The 25,380-nt window shown below is 40.1% G+C and overlaps 1 protein-coding gene across 1 annotated transcript in view; it reads left to right on the top strand.

Annotated features, from left to right (window-relative positions):
* Nucleotides 1-25,174, top strand: part of LOC309633831 (uncharacterized protein) — a gene marked incomplete at its 5' end in the record, with an annotated part of 60,467 nt that extends 35,293 nt beyond the window's left edge. The window contains 3 exons of the mRNA XM_082403073.1: nucleotides 3,085-3,149; nucleotides 11,555-11,594; nucleotides 23,728-25,174. Coding sequence (XP_082259199.1) covers nucleotides 3,085-3,149; nucleotides 11,555-11,594; nucleotides 23,728-23,993 — 371 coding nt within the window. The 3' untranslated portion in view covers nucleotides 23,994-25,174. The remainder of the gene's footprint in view (nucleotides 1-3,084; nucleotides 3,150-11,554; nucleotides 11,595-23,727) is intronic.
* Between the last annotated feature and the right edge of the window lie 206 nt (nucleotides 25,175-25,380).

The following is a 25,380-nucleotide window of genomic DNA, read 5'->3' as shown; positions in this document are numbered from 1 at the left end:
CCCCCATTTTGGGAGGTCAGAAGAGATCCAGTGAGGTAGATTCCATTTTATCTAGGACTCAACCCAAGTCAGATAGATAGATTCTTGATTTTTCAATTAGAATACACTGCAGGGATGGCCTGGCAAAGAATTATTTCTAGGCTCTGAGAAAGAGAATTACTATAAAGAGTAATTGAATGTATCTTATCTGAGGCTTGATTAGTTCAGCCATGGTCATAGTGTTTCCCTACCCGGCAGCAGCTCCTTTTAGGTTCCAGTGTTAATCCATGGTAACTCTTTTTCATTTGCCAGATAATTAGGATAATTCTGAAGATGGAGCCATAGGTATATAAGGGATACCCCAAATCCCACAGAACAGAAGTCAGGCTCAGCATGGTCTAAACCTCATTAGCATGAGGAAACCAACCATCCCTATATGTAGGCATTCAGGGTCCTGGTGCCTAATGACTCCCAATGCTATGCCTTGTGGCCTCTGCCTCACAGATGACAGAACCAGGCCACCAGACTGCATCACAAAGCCCTCCTGTTTCACAAGGCAGGTGTGGTGTCAAAGACCTTTACCTGTCTAGGGAAGCTCACTGGTGATTCACTCTGTAGATGAGGGTGTCTGGTTGTCTGTAAGGACTAAAGGTGCCGCTCACAGGCAGTGTCTATGCTCCCACTTTGTCTTCATTCTCCACACCCTCCACCAGCCTGACAGCTCGGCTCTTCCTTCGCAACAGTTGTCTGGTCACCCATTCCCTGAAAATTGAGGAAGAGTGGCTGGGACAGAGGAACCTCTATAAACTCCTCCACCTGTACTGGAAATATATGTGCGAAGCACACATGAGTTTAGGGACGGCAGAGTCTGGTATGGCTTGGGAACGGAGAACTTTGATGTTACAGGCAGTGGGTGATGGGAAACCAGAGGTGCATGAAGGGGACCATAGCTGATGTGGCAGGGAAAGGCCAAGGTGGCAACATCTTTAAATTTAAATATGTGGCGGAAGGGAAGCCTCTATTCTGTGTGGTGGGAAGAGAATGTAAACACTGCCTTCAGTGGAGGCACATGAATCACTTCTGGAGAACTATCCAAAGTTTTGTGTTCCAAAGCACCTCTACCCATGTGACAGCCTTCCGCTTTCTCAGGAAGATGACTTCCTACAGAGATGAGTGGCCACTTCCATCTAAGGATCACATGTATCTACTCTGGATATATGCTGTTTACCTGAGGAGTTTGTTTTTTTTTTAACCTGGATTTTGCTAACTTTTAGGAATGACAGGTGTTTTCCAACCAGCCCCAGGATACATCACTCCTACACCTTGACTACTGATTTAGACATTATGTTACCTGCTTGGCTGTCTGTGGATATCGTGATATGACTCAAATATCTCAAAATTTCTGAATTTCCTTGAGAGTCTTTCCCTGGTAAAAGTGGTCTCCCAGCCAAAAAATTCTTGGCCTCAACATCTCTGAAGTTACTACTTGGTCCTTCCTCCAGCATCCAGTCCTCCACCCATCTGGCATGGTGAGCCATCAATCTGTGCTCAGTCCTAAGCTGGGCAGTGTCAAGGGTACAAAGATATTTTAGTCATGTTGCCTTCCTACTTTCAAGACACTTCACTATCTGGTTTCCAAAAGAAGACTAATCCACACAAAGTAAGAGCCAGCAATGTAGAACAAATGGAATCATTTATTCAGTTGTGAGGCCCAGGTCACAAACATCCCATTCTTGAGGGGAAAAAGCATCGATGGATGGTCAGAGAAGGCTCCTGGGTAGAGTGACATTGGAGTGGAATGTTTAAGTGCAGGCTGTGGGTGAAAGGAGTGTGTGTAGGAGAGAAACTTACCAGCAGATGCATGGGCCATGGAGTTCATTTGGCAGTAAGAAATGCAATCTACCTCTAGCAGAGGTGCAGGTGGGTGGACTGGATTGGATTGAGGGGAAAGGTTGGAGGAGCAGGGATGAGGTCTTTTGACGGAGGCATTTATTTTATTTCAATAACTAAAAGTAATTGTTTTTTTTAAAGTAGGCACACATATGCATGGTACAAAATTCGAAAGGCAGAAGAAGGTATGTAGTATGTCTCTTACCCTTGTCTGCCCTTTTCCTTCCCTGTGTTATCTTTCAGAATTGATTTGGCATAGGAGGCATAAATAAAGTGATATATTTTTCTTCACAAATGGAAACATATTACAGACACTTCTTATCCTGTTTTATTTAATAATATGAATATATCTTGTGTATATAATTTTCTTTGATGGCTGTACAGTCTTCTTTGATAGAGCTACAACACAATTTATCTTCAATGTCACATTCAGTTATTTAGTTATATGTAAATTTAGTTAATTACAGTTTTTATGCTCTGAATAATAATGCTGACACGAACCTTATATATATGTCATTGTACACAAGTATGAATATATATGTAGGAGAAATTCCTAAGACTTGAACTGATGGATAAAGAGGTTTGAGTATTTTAAATGTTGATATTGCCTAATTGCCCCACCAGTTGTATGGATTTGTACCCTCACCAAAACTGCCTAAGGGTGCCTCTCTTCCCATACATGTCACATTTTTTATCCTTGTCAACCTGAGAAGTGATAAATGTATCTTGTATATTTACAAATTTATTTTAAGGTAGGCTAGGCACCTTTTTGTATGTTTATTTCCTTTTTTGTTAATTATCTGTTCCTATTTTTGCCAATAGATTATTGATCTTTACTTATTGATTTACAACTACTTTTTAATATTATGAAAATTAGCTCTTTGCATATGCATTGCAAATATTTTTTTAATTGAAGTATAGTTGATTTACAGTGTGTTGTAGTTTCTGGTATACAGCAAAGTGATTCAATTTTACATATATATATTTTCAGATTCTTTTCTATTATAGTTTATTACAAGATATTGAATGTAGTTCCCTGTGCTATACAGTAGGACCTTGTTGTCTATTTTATAGACAACAACTCCTAGTTGTTGTATAAACTCCTAGTTTATTCCTGCCTCCCTTTTCCCCTTTGGTAACCACAAGTTTATTTTCTATGTCTGTGAGTCTGTTTCTGTTTTGTAAATAAGTTCATTTGTATCATTTTTTTTTTAGATTTCACATATAAGTCAGGGGTCCCCAACCCCCAGCCTGTTAGGAACCAGGCCGCACAGAAGGAGGTGAGTGGCAGGCGAGTGAGCGAAGCTTCACCTGTCACGCCCCATCACTCCCCATCGCTCGCATTACCACCTGAACCCTCCCCCCCACCCCCACCCCCGGGCTGTGGAAACACTGTCTGCCACAGAACCGGTCCCTGGTGCCAAAAAGGCTGGGGGCTGCTGATATAAGTGATATCATATGGTATTTGTCATTCTCTGTCTGACATACTTCGTATGATAATGTCTAGGTGTAACCATGTTGCTGCAAATGGCATTATTTCACTCTTTTTTAATGGCTGAGTAATATTCCATTTTGTGTGTGTGTGTGTGTGTGTGTGTGTGTGTGTGTGTGTGTGTGTGTGTACCACATCTTCTTTTCTTGTTTTTGAATTTTTGAATTTTATTTTATTTATTTTTTTATACAACAGGCTCTTATTAGTCATCAATTTTATACACATCAGTGTATACATGTCAATCACAATCACCCAATTCATCACACCACCACCCCCACCCCCCACAGCTTTCCCCGCTTGGTGTCCATACGTTTGTTCTCTACATCTATGTCTCAATTTCTGCCCTGCAAACTGGTTCATCTGTACCATTTTTCTAGATTCCACATATATGTGTTAATATACGATATTTGTTTTTCTCTTTCTGACTTACTTCACTCTGTATGACAGTCTCTAGATCCATCCACATCTCAACAAATGACCCAATTTCGTTCCTTTTTATGGCTGAGTAATATTCCATTGTATATATGTACCACATCTTCTTTATCCATTCGTCTGTCGATGGGCATTTAGGTTGCTTCCATGTCCTGGCTACTGTAAATAGTGCTGCAATGAACATTGGGGTGCATGTGTCTTTTTGAATTATGGTTTTCTCAGGGTATATGCCCAGTAGTGGGATTGCTGGGTCATATGGTAATTCTAGTTTTAGTTTTTTAAGGAACCTCCATATTGTTCTCCATAGTGGCTGTATCAATTTACATTCCCACCAACAGTGCAGGAGGGTTCCCTTTTCTCCACACCCTCTCCAGCATTTGTTGTTTGTAGATTTTCTGATGATGCCCATTCTAACTGGTGTGAGGTGATACCTCATTGTAGTGTTTTTTTTTTTTTTTTTCTTAAATTTTATTTATTCATTTATTTATTTATGGCTGTGTTGGGTCTTCGTTTCTGTGCGAGGGCCCTCTCCAGTTGCGGCAAGTGGGGGCCACTGTTCATCACGGTGCGCGGGCCTCTCATTATCGCGGCCTCTCTTGTTGCGGAGCACAGGCTCCAGACGCGCAGGCTCAGCAGTTGTGGCTCACGGGCCCAGCTGCTCCGCAGCATGTGGGATCTTCCCAGACCAGGGCTCGAACCCGCGTCCCCCGCATCAGCAGGCAGACTCTCAACCACTGCGCCACCAGGGAAGCCCCTCATTGTAGTTTTGATTTGCATTTCTCTAATAATTAGTGATGTTGAGCAGCTTTTCATGTGCTTCTTGGCCATCTGTGTGTCTTCTTTGGAGAAATATCTATTTAGGTCTTCTGCCCATTTTTGGATTGGGTTTGTTTTTTTAATATTGAGCTGCATGAGCTGTTTATATATTTTGGAGATTAATCCTTTGTCTGTTGATTCGTTTGCAAATACTTTCTCCCATTCTGAGGGTTGTCTTTTCGTCTTGTTTATGGTTTCCTTTGCTGTGCAAAAGCTTTGAAGTTTCATTAGGTCCCATTTGTTTATTTTTGTTTTTATTTCCATTACTCTGGGAGGTGGATCAAAAAAGATCTTGCTGTGATTTATGTCAAAGAGGGTTTTTCCTATGTTTTCCTCTAAGAGTTTTATAGTGTCCGGTCTTACATTTAGGTCTCTAATCCATTTTGAGTTTATTTTTGTGTATGGTGTTAGGGAGTGTTCTAATTTCATTCTTTTACATGTAGCTGTCCAGTTTTCCCAGCACCACTTATTGAAGAGGCTGTCTTTTCTCCATTGTATATCCTTGCCTCCTTTGTCATAGATTAGTTGACCATAGGTGCGTGGGTTTATCTCTGGGCTTTCTATCTTGTTCCATTGATCTATGTTTCTGTTTTTGTGCCAGTACCATATTGTCTTGATTACTGTAGCTTTATAGTATAGTCTGAAGTCAGGGACTCTGATTCCTCCAGCTCTGTTTTTTTCTGTCAGGACTGCTTTGGCTATTCGGGGTCTTTTGTGTCTCCATACAAATTTTAAGATTTTTTGTTTTAGTTCCGTAAAAAATGCCATTGGTAATTTGATAGGGATTGCATTTGAATCTGTAGATTGCTTTGGGTAGTATAGTCATTTTCACAATATTGATTCTTCCAATCCAAGAACACGGTATATCTCTCCATCTGTTGGTATCATCTTTAATTTCTTTCATCAGTGTCTTATAATTTTCTGCATACAGGTCTTTTGTCTCCCTAGGTAGGTTTATTCCTAGGTATTTTATTCGTTTTGTTGCAGTGGTAAATGGGAGTGTTTCCTTAATTTCTCTTTCAGATTTTTCATCATTAGTGTATAGGAATGCAAGAGATTTCTGTGCATTAATTTTGTATCCTGCAACTTTACCAAATTCACTGATTAGCTCTAGTAGTTTTGTGGTGGCATCTTTAGGATTCTCTATGTATAGTATCATGTCATCTGCAAACAGTGACAGTTTTATTTCTTCTTTTCCAATTTGTATTCCTTTTATTTCTTTTTCTTCTCTGATTGCCATGGCTAGGACTTCTAAAACTTGAATATGAGTGGTGAGAGTGGACATCCTTGTCTTGTTCCTGATCTTAGAGGAAATGCTTTCAGTTTTTCACCATTGAGAATGATGTTTGCTGTGGGTTTGTCGTATATGGCCTTTATTACGTTGAGGTAGGTTCCCTCTATGCCCACTTTCTGGAGAGTTTTTATCATAAATGGGTGTTGAATTTTGTCAAAAGCTTTTCCTGCATCTATTGAGATGATCATATTGTTTTTATTCTTCAATTTGTTAATATGGTGTATCACATTGATTGATTTGCATATATTGAAGAATCCTTGCATCCTTGGGATAAATCCCACTTGATCATGGTGTATGATCCTTTTAATGTGTTGTTGGATTCTGTTTGCTAGTATTTTGTTGAGTATTTTTGCATCTATTTTCATCAGTGATATTGGTCTGTAATTTTCTTTTTTTGTAGTACCTTTGTCTGGTTTTGGTATCAGGGTGATGGTGGCCTCGTAGAATGAGTTTGGGAGTGTTCCTTCCTCCACAATTTTTTGGAAGAGTTTGAGAAGGATGGGTGTTAGCTCTTTTTTAAATGTTTGATAGAATTCACCTGTGAAGCTATCTGGTCCTGGACTTTTGTTTGTTGGAAGATTTTTAATCACAGTTTCAATTTCATTACTTGTGATTGGTCTGTTCATATTTTCTATTTCTTCCTGGTTCAGTCTTGGAAGGTTATACCTTTCTAAGAATTTGTCCATTTCCTCCAGGTTGTCCATTTTATTGGCATTGAGTTGCTTGTAGTAGTCTCTTAGGATGCTTTGTATTTCTGCGGTGTTTGTTGTAACTTCTCCTTTTTCATTTCTAATTTTATTGATTTGAGTCCTCTCCTTCTTTTTCTTGATGAGTCTGGCTAATGGTTTATCAATTTTGTTTATCTTCTCAAAGAACCAGCTTTTAGTTTTATTGTCTTTGCTATTGTTTTCTTTGTTTCTATTTCATTTATTTCTGCTCTGATCTTTATGATTTCTTTCCTTCTGCTAACTTTGGGTTTTGTTTGTTCTTCCTTCTCTAGTTCCTTCAGGTGTAAGTTTAGATTGTTTATTTGAGATTTTTCTTGTTTCTTGAGGTAGGCTTGTATAGCTATAAACTTCCCTCTTAGAACTGCTTTTGCTGCATCCCATAGGTTTTGGATCGTCGTGTTTTCATTGTCATTTGTCTCTAGGTATTTTTTGATTTCCTCTGATTTCTTCAGTGATCTCTTGGTTATTTAGTAACGTATTGTTTAGCCTCCATGTGTTTGTGTTTTTTATGTTTTTTTCCCTGTAATTGATTTCTAATCTCATAGCATTGTGGTCAGAAAAGATGCTTGATATGATTTGAATTTTCTTAAATTTACTGAGGCTTGATTTGTGACCCAAGATGTGATCTATCCTGGAGAATGTTCCGTGCACACTTGAGAAGAAAGTGTAATCTTCTGTTTCTGGATGGAATGTCCTATAAATATCAATTAAATCTATGTGCTATTGTGTCATTTAAAGCTTCTGTTTCCTTATTTATTTTCATTTTGGATGATCTGTCCATTGGCATAAGTGAGGTGTTAAAGTTCCTCACTACTATTGTGTTACTGTCGATTTCCTCTTTTATGGCTGTTAGCAGTTGCCTTATGTATTGAGGTGCTCCTATGTTGGGTGCATATATATTTATAATTGTTATAGCTTCTTCTTGGATTGATCCCTTGATCATTATGTAGTGTCCTTCTTTGTCTCTTGTAACGTTCTTTATTTTAAAGTCTATTTTATGTGATATGAGTATTGCTACTCCAGCTTTCTTTTGATTTCCATTTGCATGGAATATCTTTTTCCATCCCCTCACTTTCAGTCTGAATGTGTCCCTATGTCTGAAGTGGGTCTCTTGTAGACAGCATATATATGGGTCTTGTTTTTGTATCCATTCAGTGAGCCTGTGTCTTTTGGTTGGAGCATTTAATCCATTCACGTTTAAGGTAAGTATCGATATGTATGTTCCTATTACCATTTTTTAATAGTTTTGGGGTTTTTTTGTAGGTCCTTTTCTTCTCTTGTGTTTCCCACTTAGAGAAGTTCCTTTAGCATTTGTTGTAGAGCTGGTTTGGTGGTGCTGAGTTCTCTTAGCTTTTGCTTGTCTCTAAGGCTTTTGATTTCTCCAACGAATCTGAATGAGATCCTTGCTGGGTGGAGTAATCTTTGTTGTAGGTTCTTCCCTTTCATCACTTTAAGTATATCATGCCACTCCCTTCTGGCTTGTAGAGTTTCTGCTGAGAAATCAGCTGTTTACCTTATGGGAGTTCCCTTGTATGTTATTTGTCGTTTTTCCCTTGCTGCTTTCAATAATTTTTCTTTGTCTTTGATTTTTGCCAATTTGATTACTATGTGTCTTGGCGTGTTTCTCCTTGGGTTTATCCTGTATGGGACTCTCTGCACTTACTGGACTTGGGTGGCTATTTCCTTTCCCATGTTAGGGAAGTTTTCGACTGTAATCTCTTCAAATATTTTCTCTGGTCCTTTCTCTCTCTCTTCTCCTTCTGGGACCCCTATAATGCGAATGTTGTTGCATTTAATGTTGTCCCAGAAGTCTCTTAGGCTGTCTTCATTTCTTTTCATTCTTTTTTCTTTATTCTGTCCCACAGCAGTGAAAATTCCACCATTCTGTCTTCCAGGTCACTTATCCGTTCTTCTGTCTCAGTTATTCTGCTATTGATTCCTTCTAGTGTATTTTTCATTTCAGTTATTGTCTTGTTCATCTCTGTTTGTTCTTTAATTCTTCTAGGTCTTTGTTAAACATTAAACATTTCTTGCATCTTCTCGATCTTTGCCTCCATTCTTTTTCTGAGGTCCTGGATCATCTTCACTCTCATTATTCTGAAGGCTTTTTCTGGAAGGTTGCCTCTCTTCACTTCATTTAGTTGTTTTTCTGGGGTTTTTTCTTGTTCCTTCATCTGGTACATAGCCCTCTGCCATTTCATCTTGTCTATCTTTCTGTGAATGTGGTTTTTGTTCCACAGGCTGCAGGATTGTAGTTCTTCTTGCTTCTGCTGTCTGCCCTCTGGTGGATGAGGCTATCTACGAGGCGTGTGCAAGTTTCCTGATGGGAGGGACTGGTGGTGGGTAGAGCTGACTGTTGCTCTGGTGGGCGGAGAGTAAAACTTTAATCCGCTTGACTTCTGATGGGTGGGGCTGGGTTACCTCCCTGTTGGTTGTTTGGCCTGAGGCAACCCAACACTGGAGCCTACCTGGGCTCTTTGGTGGGGTTAATGGCGGATTCTGGGAGGGCTCACACCAAGGAGTACTTACCAGAACTTCTGCTGCCAGTGTCCTTGTCCCCACGGTGAGCCACAGCCACCCTCTGCCTCTGCAGGAGACCCTCCAACACTAGCAGGTAGGTCTGGTTCAGTCTCCCCTGGGGTCACTGCTCCTTCCCCTGGGTCCTGATGCGCACACTACTTTGTGTGTGCCCTCCAAGAGTGGAGTCTGTGTTTCCCCCAGTTCTGTCAAAGTCCTGCAATCAAATCCCAGTAGCCTTCAAAGTCTGATTCTCTAGGAATTCCTCCTCCCGTTGCAGGACCCCCAGGTTGGGAAGCCTGACATGGGGCTCAGAACCTTCACTCCAGTGGGTGGACTTTTGTGGTATAAATGTTCTCTAGTCTGTGAGTCACCCACCCAGCAGTTATGGGATTTGATTTTACTGTGATTGCACCCCTCCTACCATCTCATTGTGGCTTCTCCTTTGTCTTTGGATGTGGGGTATCTTTTTTGGTGAGTTCCAGTGTCTTCCTGTCGATGACTATCCAGCAGCTAGTTGTGATTCTGGTGCTCTCACAAGAGGGAGTGAGAGCACGTCCTTCTACTCTGCATCTTGGTTCCAAAACTACCACATCTTCTTTATCCATTCATGTGTTGAAGGACATTTAGGTTGCTTCCATGTCTTGGCTATTGTAAACGGTACTGCTATGAACATTGGGGTGCATGCATCTTTTTGAATAAGAGATTTTCGGATATATGCCCAGGAGTGGGATTGCTAGATCATATGGTATCTCTACTTTTAGTTTTCTAAGGAACCCCCGTAATGTTCTCCATAGTGGCTGCACCAATTTACATTCCCACCAACAGCGTGGAAGGGTTCCCTCTTACACACCCTCTCCAGCATTTATTATTTGTAGACTTTTTGATGATGGCCAATTCTGACTGGTGCGAGATGATACCTTATTGTAGTTTTGATTTGCATTTCTCTAATAATTAGCGATGTTGAGCATGTGCCTGCTGGCCATCTGTATGTCCTCTTTGGAGAAATGTCTATTTAAGTCTTCTGCCCATTTTTTGATAGGTTGTTTGTTTTTTTGGTATTCAGCTGTATGGGCTGTTTGTATATTTTAGAGATTAAGCCCTTGGCAGTTGCATTGTTAGCAAACATATTCTCCCAGTCTGTAGGTTGTCTTTTTGTTTTGTTTATGGTTTCCTTGCTGTGCAAAAGCTTATAAGTTTGATTAGGTCCCATTTGTTTATTTTTGCTTTTATTTCTTTTGCCTTGGGAGACTGACTTAAGAAAACATTCCTTATGTCAGAGAATGTTTTGCCTATGTTCTCTTCTAGAAGTTTTATGGTGTCATGTCTTATATTTAAGTCTTTAAGCCATTTTGAGTTTATTTTTGTGTATGGTGTGAGGGAGTGTTCTAACTTCATTGATTTACATGCTGCTGTCCAGCTTTCCCAATACCACTTGCTGAAGAGACAATCTTTTCCCTATTGTATATTCTTGCCTCCTTTGTTGAAGACTAATTGACCATAGGTGTGTGGGTTTATTTCTGGGCTCTCTGTTCTGTTCCATTGATCCATATACCTGTTTTTGTGCCAATACCAAGCTGTTTTGATTACTCTAGCTTTGTAGTATTGTCTGAAGTCTGGGAGGGTTATGCCTCCAGATTTGTTCTTTTTGCTCAGGATTGCTTTGACAATTCTGGGTCTTTTGTGGTTCCATATAAATGTTAGGATTATTTGTTCTAATTCTGTGAAAAATGTCATGGGTAACTTGATAGGGATCACATTAAATCTGTAGATTGCTTTGGGTAGTATGGCCACTTTAACAATATTAATTCTTCCAATCCAAGAGCATGGGCTATCTTTCCATTTCTTTGAATCATCTTCAGTTTCCTTTATCAGTGTTTAACAGTTCTCAGCATATAAGTCTTTCACCTCCTTGGTCAAGTTTATTCCTAAGTATTTTATTTTTTTGATGCAATTTTATTTTATTTTTATTATTTATTTATTTATTTATTTATTTGGTGGCTTGTGGGATCTCAGTTCTCTGACCATGGATTGAACCTGGGCCATGGCAGTGAAAGCCTGGAATCCCAACCACTAGGCCATCAGGGAACTCCCTGATGAGATTTTAAAAAGGATTGTTTTTTATTTTCCCTTTCTGATATTTCATTGTTAGTGTAAAGAAATGCAACAGATTTCTGTATCTTAATCTTGTATCCTGCTACCTTGCTGAATTTATTTATCAGTTCTGGTAGTTTTTGTGTGGAGTCTTTAGGGTTTCCTATATATAGTATCATCGTTTTATTTTTTATTTATTTTTATTGGAGTATAGTTGCTTTCCAATATTGTGTTAGTTTATACTGTATAGCAAAGTGAATCAGCTATATGTATACATATATCCCCTCTTTTTTGTATTTCCTTCTCATTTAGGTCACCACAGAGCATCGAGTAGAGTTCCCTGTGCTATACAGTAGGTTCTCATTAGTTATCTATTTTATACATAGTATCAATAGTGTATCATCTGCATATAATGACAATTTTACCTCTTCCCTTCCAATTTGGATACCTTTTATTTCTTTTTCTTATCTGATTGCTGTGGCTAGGACTTCCAATACTATGTTGAACAAAAATGATGAGAGTGGGCATCCTTGTCTTGTTCCAGATTTCAGCGGGAAGGCTTTCAGCTTTTCGCTGTTGAGTATTGTGTTGGCTGTGGGTTTGTCATCAATAGCTTTTATTATGTTGAGATATGTTCCCTCTATATCCACTTTGGTAAGAGTTTTTATCAGGAATGGATGTTAAATTTTATTAAATGCTTTTTCTGCATTTATTGAGATGATCATGTGGTTTTTGTCTTTTCTTCTGTTGATATGGTGTATCACATTGATTGATTTGTATGTTGAACCATCCTTGTGACCCTGGGATGAATCCAAGTTCATCATGGTGTATGATCCTCTTTAAGTGTTGTTGGATTAGGTTTGCTAATATTTTGTTGAGGATTTTTGCATCTATATTCATCAAAGATATTGGCCTGTAATTTTCTTTTTTGGTAGTTTCTTTGTTTGGCTTTCGTATCAGGGTGATGGTGGCTTCATAGAATGACTTTGGGAGTGTTCCCTCCTCTTCAGTCTTTTGGAAGAGTTTGAGAAGAACTGGTACAAGTTCTTGTAGAAACTACATTTTCTACAATAATGTAGAAAACTACATTTTCTTATGCCCCTCCCCAACATTTTATGATTTTGATGCTCTCTTTTACATCTTCATGCTGCTCATTATGGTTATAATCACTTCCACAAAAAATTTTTTTGATTAAAAAAAAATCTGTGCACTGGTTTATTTAAGTGATTTACTGTCTTTTTTTAAAAATTAATTTTATTGGCATATAGTTGCTTTTCAATGTTGTGCTACTTTCAGGTGTACAGCATAGTGATTCAGCTATACATATACATATATTCATTCTTTTTCAGATTCTTTCCCCATATAGGTTATTATGGAATATTGAGTAGAGTTCCCTGTGCTATACAGTTAGGTCCTTGTTGGTTATCTATTTTATATATAGTAATGTGTATATGTTAATCTCAAGCTCCTAACTAACAACCCCCCACACACAGCATTTCCCCTTTGGTAATCATAAGTTTGTTTTCGAAATCTGTGAGTCTGTTTCTGTTTTGGAAATAATTTATATCATTTTTAAAAAATGAGACTCCATGTATGAGTGATATCGTATCATATTTGTCTTTCTCTGTCTTACTTCACTTAGTATGATTATCTCTAGGTCCATCCATGTTGATGCAAATGGCATTATTTAGTTCTATTTTATGGCTGAGTAGTATTCCACTGTATATATTACCACATCTTCTTTTAAGTGATTTTTTTTCCTATTGTGATTTTCTCTTTCTTATAGATTCTTGCTTCTTTTCTATTTAGAGAAGACCTTTCAATATTTCTTTTAGGATAGGTTTAGTATTGCTGTATTCTTTTAGTTTTTGCTTGTCTGAAAAATTCTTTCTCTCTCCTTCTATTCTAAATGATAATCTTACTGGGTAGAGTATACTAGGTTGCAGGTTTTTCTCTTTCAGGACTTTGAATATATCTTGCCACTCCCTTCTGGCCTGAAATGTTTCTGTAGAGAAATCAGCCAATAGACTTATGGGGGTTCCCTTGTGATTAACACTTTGCTTTTCTCTTGCTGCCTTTAGAATCCTCTCTTTAACTTTTGCCATTTTTATTATAATACATCTTGGTGTAGGTGTATTTGGGTTCATCTTGTTTGGGACCCTCTGTGTTTCCTGTACCTGGGTATCTGTTTCCTTCTTTAGATTTGGGAAGTTTTCAGCCATAATTTCTTCAAATATATTTTTGATCCATTTTTCTCTTCCTTCTCCTTCTGGGATCCCTATCATGTGTAGATTGGCTTGCTGTATATCATCCCTTAAGTCTCATATATTGCTTTCATTTAAAAAATAATTGTCTTTCTATTTGTTGTTTTGATTGGGTGATTTCTATTAATCTGTCTTCCAGATCACTTACTCGTTCTTCTGCACTACTTAGTTTGCTATTTATTGCCTTTACCTGGGTTTTCATCTCGGCAAGTGAGTTTGCTAATTTTGATTGGCTCATCTTTGTAGTTTCTAATTCCTTGTTACAGTCATCTGCATTTCTATCGATAGACTTTCTTAATTCCTTCAGTGTTTTTATTACCTCCTTTTTGAACTCGGGGTCTAATAGACTGGAGAGGTTTGTTTCATTGTTTATTCTTTCAGGGGAATTCTCTTGATCTTTTAATTGGGAGTGGTTCCTCTGCTTCTTCATTTTACTTATATTTCTCTGACTCTATGAATTTAGGAGAAACAGTTATCTACTGTGGTAAGGGCTGTTTTTATGTGGGCATATCCCTGTGTAGCCTGCATGAGTCTAATGTTTTTGGTGTGAGGGCTATTTTTAGTATGGATGCCTTCCACAGCTTTCCTCAGTGTGTGCTGGCTGTTATCCCCTTGATAGGGGGTGTGACTGGTATTGTGGTGAACTACAGCCTGCACCAGACGTTGAATGGGGCCTCCTCTTTGCTCTGTGGTTGTCACATCCCTGTCGGGGGCAGGGTCTGCTCCCCAGCTGTGGGAGTAGAAGCCCCCAGATCTGGTTCTAAGCTGCAGTATGAGGTAGGTGGGACTGGAGCACTCCCACTGGGAGAGGAGCCACTGAGTATTCCTCTGCAGGAGCTGTCCACTAGGAAGTGCACTCTGTGGTGTCGCCTGTCACTTGTTTTGTGTGCTCACAAAGTACACTGTTGTTGGCACTGTCCTTGGCCCCACCTTGAATGCTGGCAATCTGCCTGGATGTCCCTCAGGCGCTGTGCTCACAAAGCTGCCGGTGCAGATCCGCTGACGTCCAGCACCTAGATCTCTTGTAGCTGTACACCTGGACCTGCCATGGGAGCTACAGGAATTAGCCCAGACCCCAGCCCTGCCTCTGTGTGTGCGGGCCCACAAAGCCTGCCACTGCTAATGCTGGACCTGCTCCAGCCACGGGAGCACCAGTAAACTCTTGAATGTTCTGCAGCCCCTGCACTTACAAAGCCACCGGTGGCGCGCAAATCTGCAAAAGTTGCACAGCCACTGGGAATTGGCTCAGATTTCAGCCCCGACTCTGTGTGTGGGAAGCCTGCTGGTGCTTGTGTGCTCCCACAGCTCGTAGAGGTGGACCCTCGCCCACTGTGAACATGTAGAGAATGAGGCTACTAGGGCGGGGGCCCTGCCCCTCCCTTTGCATGCATGTTAAGAATGCGACTTCTATGCAGGACCTGGGCTCCATCCTGTGCACATCCCTGGTTGTGGCCTGGACCACACTCCAGTCCCTTCAGACCCTCTCCACGCAGCCAACCCCAGTCCTCTCCCCAGGTCCGTGTGCTGAAGCCCAAGTTTCAGCACCCACTCCCCAATGCACACCAGCAGACGTGTGTTTCGGGCTGGGGAGTGCAGCGAGGTGGCTGGGACTGTCTGTGCTGGTCTCTCTCTGTTCTGCCTGCCGCAAGCCAGCTGCTGCACTCTCCTCTGAGCCTTTGAAGCTCCCTATCTGTCCTGGTTGATCTCCCAGCCAGTGAAGGGGATTCCCAGAGTGAGGGAACCTTTCCCCTTTTACAGGTCCCTCCCAGGGGCGCAGGTCTTGTACCAATTCCTTTTTTCCCTTTTGTCCTACCCGGTTACGTGGTGATCTTTCTTGCAGCTTTGGTTGTATGAGATCTTCTGCCAACGTTCAGTAGGTATTCTGTGAGAATTGTTCCACGTGTAGATGTATTTTTTGTGTATTTGTGGGAGAAGGTGAGCTCCACGTCCTTCTATTCTGCCATCTTGATCTCCGCCCTCTGCAAATATTTTTTTGTTATTTGATGTTAATGATGATTTTTTTGCCATGCAGAAAATTTTGCATTTTATGTAGTCAAATTTATTAGCCTTAATATTTTGTCTTATGGCTTCTGTGTTTTAAGAAAACTTAGAAAGGTTTCGCTCTCTGAAGTTATAGAAGTTCTCCCCAATTCTTTAGGTGCTCATGGTTTTATTTCTTTATGCTTACACCTTTGCTACATTTACAATTTATTTTTGAGTAATGTTGCTAGTTGGTACTTGTATTAGTTACGAATTGCATTCAAGTACATGTAACAGATTTAACTATAAAACAGTTTCTCAGGGGTTTTTGGATTCTGCTTAGGACAAAGGGAAGCTGGAAATAGCATTGCTTCCACTATTACAACAACAAGAAAATCACAAGACAATCTGCAAATTCATAACTTTTTGGAAGTTATCAGGGAGCTGATGTTCCAGGGCAATCTAATCTTAATCTTAGGAAAGACAGGTGCCTCCAAGAAGATATAGCACAGATGCACTTGCTTATTTGGGGCTGACTCCATCCCTGGACACCATCAAGCTAGTAAGAATTCAGCTATAAGTTTCAAGGAATCACTAAATGCCAAATATAGGCCAGTGTGAGAATACAGAAAGGAGCCACAAGTACAAGGGCAATTCACACTCATTTGCAGGCTCTTCTCCATGGACCTTACTACGTGTTCACAAGAAAGATCGAGGCAGCGTGCAAGTCCTGAGAAAGTTTCCCTTGTGGTATACAGGCCTGTGGGAAAGGAAGGACAGCCACTGCAGGGAAAGGCATCAAGCCCTACCCAGATCCTTCTCCTCTATCTTCCCTATAGAACCAAAGCCTTAAGCCACTGGGCGAAGGGCAGTAAATTCTGTCATCAGGTAGCAAATCTTGTATTGGTGAAGACCAGCTACATCTGGAGAAAGGGAAAAAAAAAAACCCTACCCGTGTGGGACCCAGATCATTAGAGGTCTTCCAACAGAGGGTGGGGTAGGATCGTAAAGAAGGCCCTAACCGTAAGACCCGGGGGGTACAGTGCTTATCTAAAACTGATGCTGAGGGACTTCCCTGGTGGCGCAATGGTTAAGAATCTGCCTGCCAATGCAGGGGACACAGGTTCAATCTCTGGTCCGGGAAGATCCCCCATGCTGTGGAGCAACTAAGCCCGTGTGCCACAACTACTGAGCCTGCGCTCTAGAGCTCGTGAACCACAACTACTGAAGCCCATATGCCTAGAGCCCATGCTCCGCAACAAGAGAAGCCACTGCAACAGTAAGCCCATGCACCACAACAAAGAGTAGCCCCCACTCACTGCAACTAGAGGAAGCCTGCGCACAGCAATGAAGACTCAATGCAGCCATAAATAAATAAATAAATAACATAATTTTAAAAAAATGCCAAAACATGTCTCAAAACAAAAATCTACATATAACAAATTTGAATCAAAACATAATAAACCAGTCTTTAAAAAAAAGTAAACTGATGCTGAATCAGAAAAACAGAGAATGCCTCCCATGCCCTGCCAAGGAGGCTTGTAAGTATCGAGTAACATGTAACAGCAGTCTACTGCTAAAATAGCATCAAGAGTATAGAGGGAGACATTTTTTGAGGAGCAGGCACTGTGGGAAGTTGTAAAGCTGAGGGTGGGGTAGACATTGCCTGTGGACAACCAGCCTCAACCATAAACACAGGTAATGTTAGAGAAACTTGAAGCCTGTTATGCACTGACAGTATCCATAGCACAAACAAAACCCAAACACAAGTCAGCATCTGAGTAGGTTGATTCAATCTCTCACACTAAATCCTAGTAGAAGGAAAGGTGTGCCCATTTCCAGGCATAAAAACTATTTACCTCAGTCTTTACTGCCTTGCAATAGATGTCCAGCTTTCAACAAAGTATTATTATAAGGCATACAAAGATGGAAGAGAAAAATCACACACTATTAAGAGACAAAGCAATTAACAGAATCAGACCCAGATATGATACAGATATTGGAATTATCAGACAGTGAAATGAAGGGAACTATGATTAATATGTTAAAGGATCTAGTAGAAAAAGTGGACAGACTTCATGATCAGATTGGTCAATTTCAGCAGAGAGATGAGAATGCTAGGAAAGAATCAAATGGAAACGCTAGAAATAGAAAAACCTGGTGACACAGATAAAGATTTCTTTTGTCTGGCTTATCAGTAATCTTGACACAGAGAAGGAAAGAATCAGTGAACCTGAAGATAATTCAATAGAACTATCCAAATTGAAACACAAAGAAAAAAGTGGAAAAAAAAACCCCAACAGAACAGAATATCCAAGAGCTGTGGGACAATATCAAACAGTCTAACATATATGCAATTGGCATCCCAGGAGAGGGAGGGAGGGAGGAAAGTTGGTGGGGGTGGGGGGGAGAGAGAGAGAGAGAGAGGGAGGGAGGGAGGGAGGAAGAGGAGGAGAGGGAGGAAATGGGACAGAAGAAATATTTGAAGAAATAATGGCCAAGAATTTTCCAAAATTAATGGCAGATATCAAACCACAAATCCAAGAAGATCAGAGAATACTAAGCAGGATAAACAACTAAAAACACAGCTAGACATATCATGTTTGAACTGCTGAGAACTAAAGACAAAGAGAAGGTCTTGAAGGCAGCTTGAGAAAAAAAGAAACATTACATAAAGCGGAACAAGGATACAAATATAGCTGACTTCTCATAAAAAACTATGCAAGCCAGAAGACAGTGGAGTGACTCCTTCAAAGGGCTGGAAGGAAAAAAATGTCAACCTATAATTCTACATTAAGCAAAAAAAAAAAAAAAATTTCAAAGATTAAAGAGAAATGAAGACTTTTTCAGACCAATAAGCTTTCTCTTCTTCATAAAACAGGAAATTGGCTGCCAACCAGTGATTCTCCCACTTCTTATCTAACAGAACCCCAATTTAAAAAAAATGTGAGGTAAAATTAATCATCTCAAATATAAACCCTGTACTCATTAAGCATCAGTCCCCATTCAGTCGTCTCCCCAGTCCCTGTCAATCATTAATCTGCTTTCTATATCTATGTAATTTCTAATTCTGAACATTTAATATAAATGGAGTCATATGATATGTGGCCTTTTGTGTCTGGCCTCTTTCACTTAACATAGTGTTTTCAAGGTTCACTCATGTTGTAGAATGTATCAGTACTTCATTTTTATGGCTGAATAATATTCTATTTAATGGATACACCACATTTTGTTTATCCATTCATCAGCTGATGGACAGCTGGGTTGTTTCTGCCTTTTGGCTATTATGAGTAATGCTGCTATGAACATTCTTTATACAAGGTTTTGTTTTCAGTTCTCTTGGGTATCTATGTAGGGGTAGAATTGATGGGTCACATGGTAATTCTACGTTTAACTTTTTGAGGAACCATCAAAGTGTTTTCAGCAGTGTCTGTACCATTTTACATTCCCACCAGCAATGTATGATGAACGCTAATTTTTACTCAGGGCTACAATATGCCTAGTTCCTCAGGATGAATCATGATTGGTAAAAGACAATTGAGGGATGGTATATTGTCAAAAATGGCCATGTTAATATTTCCAGTGTGACATGCTTTTCCTGAAACTTGTCACTTCACCATCAAGAGATGGATTGTTTCCTCTCCCCTTGAAACTGGTGGTTAGGCTTTTGTGACTCACTTGACGAACAGAAGATGGAGTAAGTGGGCTTCCCTGGTGGCGCAGTGGTTGAGAATCTGCCTGCCAATGCAGGGGACGCGGGTTCGAGCCCTGGTCTGGGAAGATCCCACATGCCGCGGAGCAACTCGGCCCGTGAGCCACAATTACTGAGCCTGCGCGTCTGGAGCCTGTGCTTGGCAACGAGAAGCTGCGATAGTGAGGGGCCCGCACACCGCGATGAAGAGCGGCCCCCGCACCGCGATGAAGAGTGGCCCCCGCTTGCCACAACTAGAGAAAGCCCTCGCACAGAAACGAAGACCCAACAAAGCCATACATACATACATACATACATACATAAAAAAAAAAAGAATGTAAGCAGACAAGAATAGCATTAAAAAAAAAAAAAAAAGAAGATGGAGTAAGTAATGTGTGACTTCTGATGTTATGTCATAAAAGGCAATATGGCTTCTGCAAGTTCTTTTTCTCAGAACATGTACCCTTGATTTCCTGAGTAGCCATGTTGGAAGTCCAGAAGATTATGAGTAAGAGAGATTACATAGAAATAGAGTGAGATGCCCAAGGAGCCCCAGTTGTTCCAGCCCCAACTGATTATCTTCTCAACGCAGGTACCAGATGTGTAGATGAGTAAGTCTTCTGATGATTCCCACACCAGCATTGTCTGCAATTGTGGACAGATTCCAAACAAAACTGCCTAGCTGACCTCACCCAATCACCCAAACAATGAGAGGTAATAATAAAATACTGTAATTGTCTTTTAAGCCACTCACTTTGGGAGTGGTTTATTAATCAATAATATATGTCAAAACAATTGATCCCCTTTGCCAGATTCCCAATTTCCAGACTACTTTGCATCTAAGGATGGACATGTGGACGCAGTTCTGACTAATAAGACATATGAGGAAATCTGCTGGGGGGCTTCTGGGAAAGAGTTCACTTTGTGATAAAAGAGACAAGATATGAGAGCGTGCTTATAGCTTCCCAACCTATGACCTCTCGCCTTCTGCCTTTGAATAAGAAGTTAGACTAATGCTTACATCTAGAGTAGCCATCTTGTGACCCTGATGTTTGATGGCATCAATAAATCCCTAAAGGAACTCTGGAACTTCCTGGGTTTGACTACATTTTCTGAGCCAGAGCACTTACATTCCTTCCAACTACTTTTCATGTGCCATAATTCTGAGTTATATCTGTTTCCTAGTTTTATCTAAGATACAATTTTCAATTCTTATTTTCCTTGTTTTCAGGTGATTTTCTTTTTTCTTAAATTTTCTTTATTTTTTTGGCTGCGTTGGGTCTTAGTTGTGGCATGTGGGATCTTTCATTGCGGCGTGTGGTCTCTTCGTTGCGGCGCTTGGGCTTCTCTCTAGTTGTGGCATGCAGGTTTTCTCCCTCTTGTTGTGGTGTGTGGACTCCAGGGCACGTGGGCTCTGTAATTTGTGGCACACGGGGTCTCTCGTTGAGGCACGTGAGCTCAATAGTTGTGGTGTGCAGGCTTAGTTGCTCTGTGGCATGTTGGATCCTAGTTCCCTGACCAGGGATTGAACCCACGTCCCCTGCACTGGAAGGTGGATTCTTCACCACTGGACTACCAGGGGAGTCCCTGAGGTGATTTTCTAGAAGAAGCCTATTTATTCATCATCTTGAAACTGATCAACCTTATTCATAACAAGAAAATGCAAACTAAAACAATAAGAGGACTTCCCTGGTGGCGCAGTGGTTAAGAATCCGCCTGCCAATGTAGGGGACACGGGTTTGAGCCCTGGTCCGGGAAGATCCCACATGCCACGGAGCAACTATGCCCGTGTGCCACAACTACTGAGCCTGTGCTCTAGAGCCCGTGAGCCACAACTACTGAGCCCACGTGCCGCAACTACTGAAGCCCGTGCGCCTAGAGCCCATGCTCCGCAACAAGAGAAGCCACCGCAATGAGAAGCCTGTGCACTGCAACAAAGAGTAGCCCCCACTCACCGCAACTAGAGAAAGCCTGCACGCAGCAAAAAAGACCCGACACAGCCAAAAATAAATGAATAAAATAAATAAATAAATAAATAAATAAATAAATAATAAAAATACATTTCTAAACAAAACAAAACAAAAAAACCCAATAAGATACCACCTTCATTTTTCAGATTGACAAAAATAAAAATGTTTGATTATAAAATATGTTTAGGAAAGGTGTGGAAAGAGGCTTTCTTACATGCTGCTGGTTGGAACATAAATAGGAACAAACTTTTGGAGTCCCATTTAGCAGTACCTGTGGAAATGTATAATGCTAATGCTCATAGCCTTTAACCAAGCATTTCCCTTTCTAGGAATTATTCTAGCTAATAGATAAACTCACAAAGACTTACGTGTAAGGGTGTTCACTGCATCATTATTTATAATAGTGAAAGAGTGGAAACAAGTTAAACATGAGGCTGGTTGGATAAATTATGATATATCCACACAATGGAATACTATACAGCCATTAAAAAGGATGAGGTAGGTATATATGCTCTTGTACATAAGTGAAACAAGTGTATATAGTTTCCTCTCATTTTTATAAAGAAAAAAGTATGGGAAATACACAAATATTATGTATTTATATTAATTATAATAAGTAGTATATATATATTACAAATACAATATAAATAAATATAAATATGATGGGGTGGTTAAGGGCCATCTTGGAGGCTGGCTACAAGACAGGCAGATGAATTCTATCTCTATTCTCCATCTCTAACAGATTGTTATGAAGCACAATGTTTCTGTTTTGCCTGCCCAGAGACGTCCTGGCATGGCTAAGTGACAGTTGGGCTGGTTCTATAATGCACCACCTTATATTTCCTTTCCAGTCGTTCCTGCCTCATTTCCCTTTTCCCTCACTCTCCTTAAAAGGAATTAGTACTTAAGTTTTCCCTGGGCTCTGTTTTCTAGAGAACTGGAGCTAATATGAAGTGGATAACTTAACTGTTTCATGATAAAATTTTTAAAGGGGGGTGGGGGAAAGAGAAAAGAAAGTGTTCTTAAGATATGCAAGGAAAAAAAAAAAAAAAAGATATGCAAGGGTTCATTGTGTTCCATCCGTGTACTCTCCTCCTGAGAAAACTCTTGAAAGTACTGAGAGAAGAGAAGTCATGGTATAAAAGAACTGCCAATGGGCACTGGACCCATTTAAACAAGTTTCCTTTTCCATTTCATTCTTTTCTCTTCAAAATCACTATTGAAATGTCCAAGGAAATATAAAAGTAGGAGAAAATGTATTTCAGTACAGGAAGGGCATTTATATTTTGTGAAATTTTAGCAAGATACAGTGCAAATGTGTCTAGACTGAAGGGAATGTTAATCAGCTTTCAATTTCATGAATAGAGAAGAGAATCTCACCTGGAAAATAAGTAGATGAAAGTCCCCCACAGAACTCTTCCACAAATCCAAGATCAGAATAACAGAGCTGGGAGTGAGAGTGGGCTATGGGACAGTAGCGAGAAAGAACCAAATGAACTTGGACCCTGCTCCATGGCCCAGTCCTGTAGCAGCTCTCACCATGGTCTCTCTCAGCATCTCCACAGAGTAAGATACCTCTAGGCAAGTCAGGAACATTGCTGCAGGCTCCCCAACAAAGAGCTTTGCCTCAGCTAACTTCTGATTGCCACAACTATCACAGGGAAAAAATAACCACTAACTACATCAGTGAATATGGTGGGCCCACACTTTTTTTGTGCCAGGTGAAAAATTATGCACTTTATTTACACAAATTTGCATTGAACACTTGCGTTTAAAAATCAGGCACACTTTAACATGACAATTACCTATAATAAAGGCATGCTTCATGAAAATGTAGTACAGTTTGAGTATCAAGCTGCTTGTTTTTGTAAATAACGTTTTATTGGAACACACTCATTCCCATTTGTTGAGTATTGTCTATGGCTGCTTTCTCACTACAAGGGCAGAGTTGGATAGATGCAGCAGAGACCCACGAGTCTGAAATATTTACTATCTGAAAAATGTGGCTTACAACAGAACTATAGGTAAACGCAGCCTGTGAGAAATAGTTTCAGTAATGATATATTCTCTCACTTGTATTGCACATCTTCTCTAAGCCCTTGGGCAGGTGTATACCTTGTGCTCAAAGACTTTATATCTCTAGGTATAAATGCTGTATAAAAGTTTTTCCTTCATCAAAAATTACAAATCTTTTGGGACTTCCCTGGTGGTCCAGTCGTTAAGACTCCACGCTCCCAATGCAGGGTACACAGGTTTGATCCCTGGTTGGGTAACTAAGATCCCACGTGTCCCGCGGCACGGCCAAAATAAAAAAAAGTATTTATAAATCTTTTGTAAATATTTTAATCCTAGCCTGACACATGGCATTGCAGTTCTACAAAATAGTGAGCTCTGTAAAGCACCTTTAGGTTAGCACCAGTTTTTATACTGAAGAAGAGACAATTTAATACAGAATGAGAAAGGTTGAATTTTGAACACAGAAAGGGGTAAAAACCCCTCCAGAGTGTCCATTTTGGAGGATTATTTACAACCATATTAAACCCTAATGTTCACATTGGCTTCTTGCTCTCACCTCTCCAGGTAACTGCAGAAATGAGTATTTCAAGCTATTTAACAATTTCTATTCATCTGCATCTATCCCTTGGAAATACGAAGGCCACAAATACAGTAAGTCCCCTACATACAAACCTTCAAGTTCCGAACTTTCAAAGATGCGAACGTGCATCTGGCTCCTTGTTGGAACTGTGCCATCAATGTCAGGCGTGAGTGAAACTGCAGCTTGCCTTCCGTCTCCTTTTGCTGACGATACTTCAGCTCTACCATCTCCCACCTCCTCCCTCCTCTAGTCAGTAGCTCTTCTTGCCCGTTCACTCGATGCCAGCCCCTGTATGCCAGCTGTCGTACTGTACTACTGTACTTTTCAAGGTACTGTACCGTAAGATTAAAAATGTTTTCTATATTTTTTGTGTTTGGTTGTTTTTTATGTATTATTTGTGTGAAAAGTATTATAAACCTATTACAGTACAGTACTATATAGCCGATTGTGTTAGTTGGGTACCTAGGCTAACTTTGTTGGACTTATGAACAAACTGGACTTAACAAACTCATTCTCAGAATGGAACTCATTCGTATGTAGGGGACTTACTGTAGGTTTTTTTTTTAAACTTCAGTTTATTTATTTATTTATTTATTTATTTATTTATTTATTTACTGAGCCACGAGGCATGTGGGATCTTAGTTCCTTGACCAGGGATCGAACCCGTGCCCTCTGCAGTAGAAGCATGGAGTTCTAACCCCTGGACTGCCAGGGAATTCTCCCACAAATAGTTTTAACTGCCTGGGATTTTGGCAAGGACCCATGATATTAGCCATCATTCTCATGTCAGGAAACACCTCTCAAGTATCCTAGGAGTGTCTCTTTTTTATATATAGTTCTTCTTGAGTTTGGGCAAAGAATTTACATTACTCTATGGGTCCTGTAGAGGTGCCTAAGAAATCATTGCCCTTAGAGAGATGGCTTGTCCCCTCCTCACTTTTTCCCTATTTGTCCCAAGCAATCTTAATTCTAAGATGGCAAAAGTACCCAAGATTAGGGGCTAGAAACAAGGATGGGCCATGGGGCAGTCAGTGGGGAGCAAAGTACAGTTGGATTCCTGATTCTAGGAATTGTATCAATGACTCCACTGGAAAATAAACAGGCTTGGGGTTTTGAAGAACCAATAAACTACATACATATAAGACTGAGAAAAGTATAAAGCATAAAATCATGGAGCTGTTAGTTTAATTTATATTGAGGGTAAAACCATAACAAAATTAGTTTGCTTATGACCAACCACATATTGGGTTGCAACATGGATCTGTGCTGTGCCTCAAAAGGTGCTCAGTAACTGCTTTCTGATGAAAAGAATCACTACTTTTCTCCAAAGCAGTGGTTTTCAACCTTGATGATTTGTTACTAAATAATATCATGTCAAATTTTGTGAATGTTTTTTTTTAATCAGTGAAAAATAAAGACGATTTAAGTTTATCTCCGTATTATGCCATTTTTACTTGCTTCCATTCAGGTGTGCTTTGCTGTGTGAGACGAAAAGGGGTAGAGTTACAGCACATATGCTGGAAATTGTGCACTGGGGTATACTGAGCATTTAAATATCATTTGTCAAATGTATCAAGCAGAAAAAGGGTTGAGAGCTGCTTTTCTAAAGAACAGGTCCTGCAAAAATCAGGCAATCT

This window comes from Balaenoptera borealis, assembly GCF_965194805.1.
Source record: "Balaenoptera borealis genome assembly, chromosome: 8".
Classification (NCBI taxonomy): domain Eukaryota; kingdom Metazoa; phylum Chordata; class Mammalia; order Artiodactyla; family Balaenopteridae; genus Balaenoptera; species Balaenoptera borealis.
This window is presented reverse-complemented; position numbering and strand designations above follow the sequence as displayed.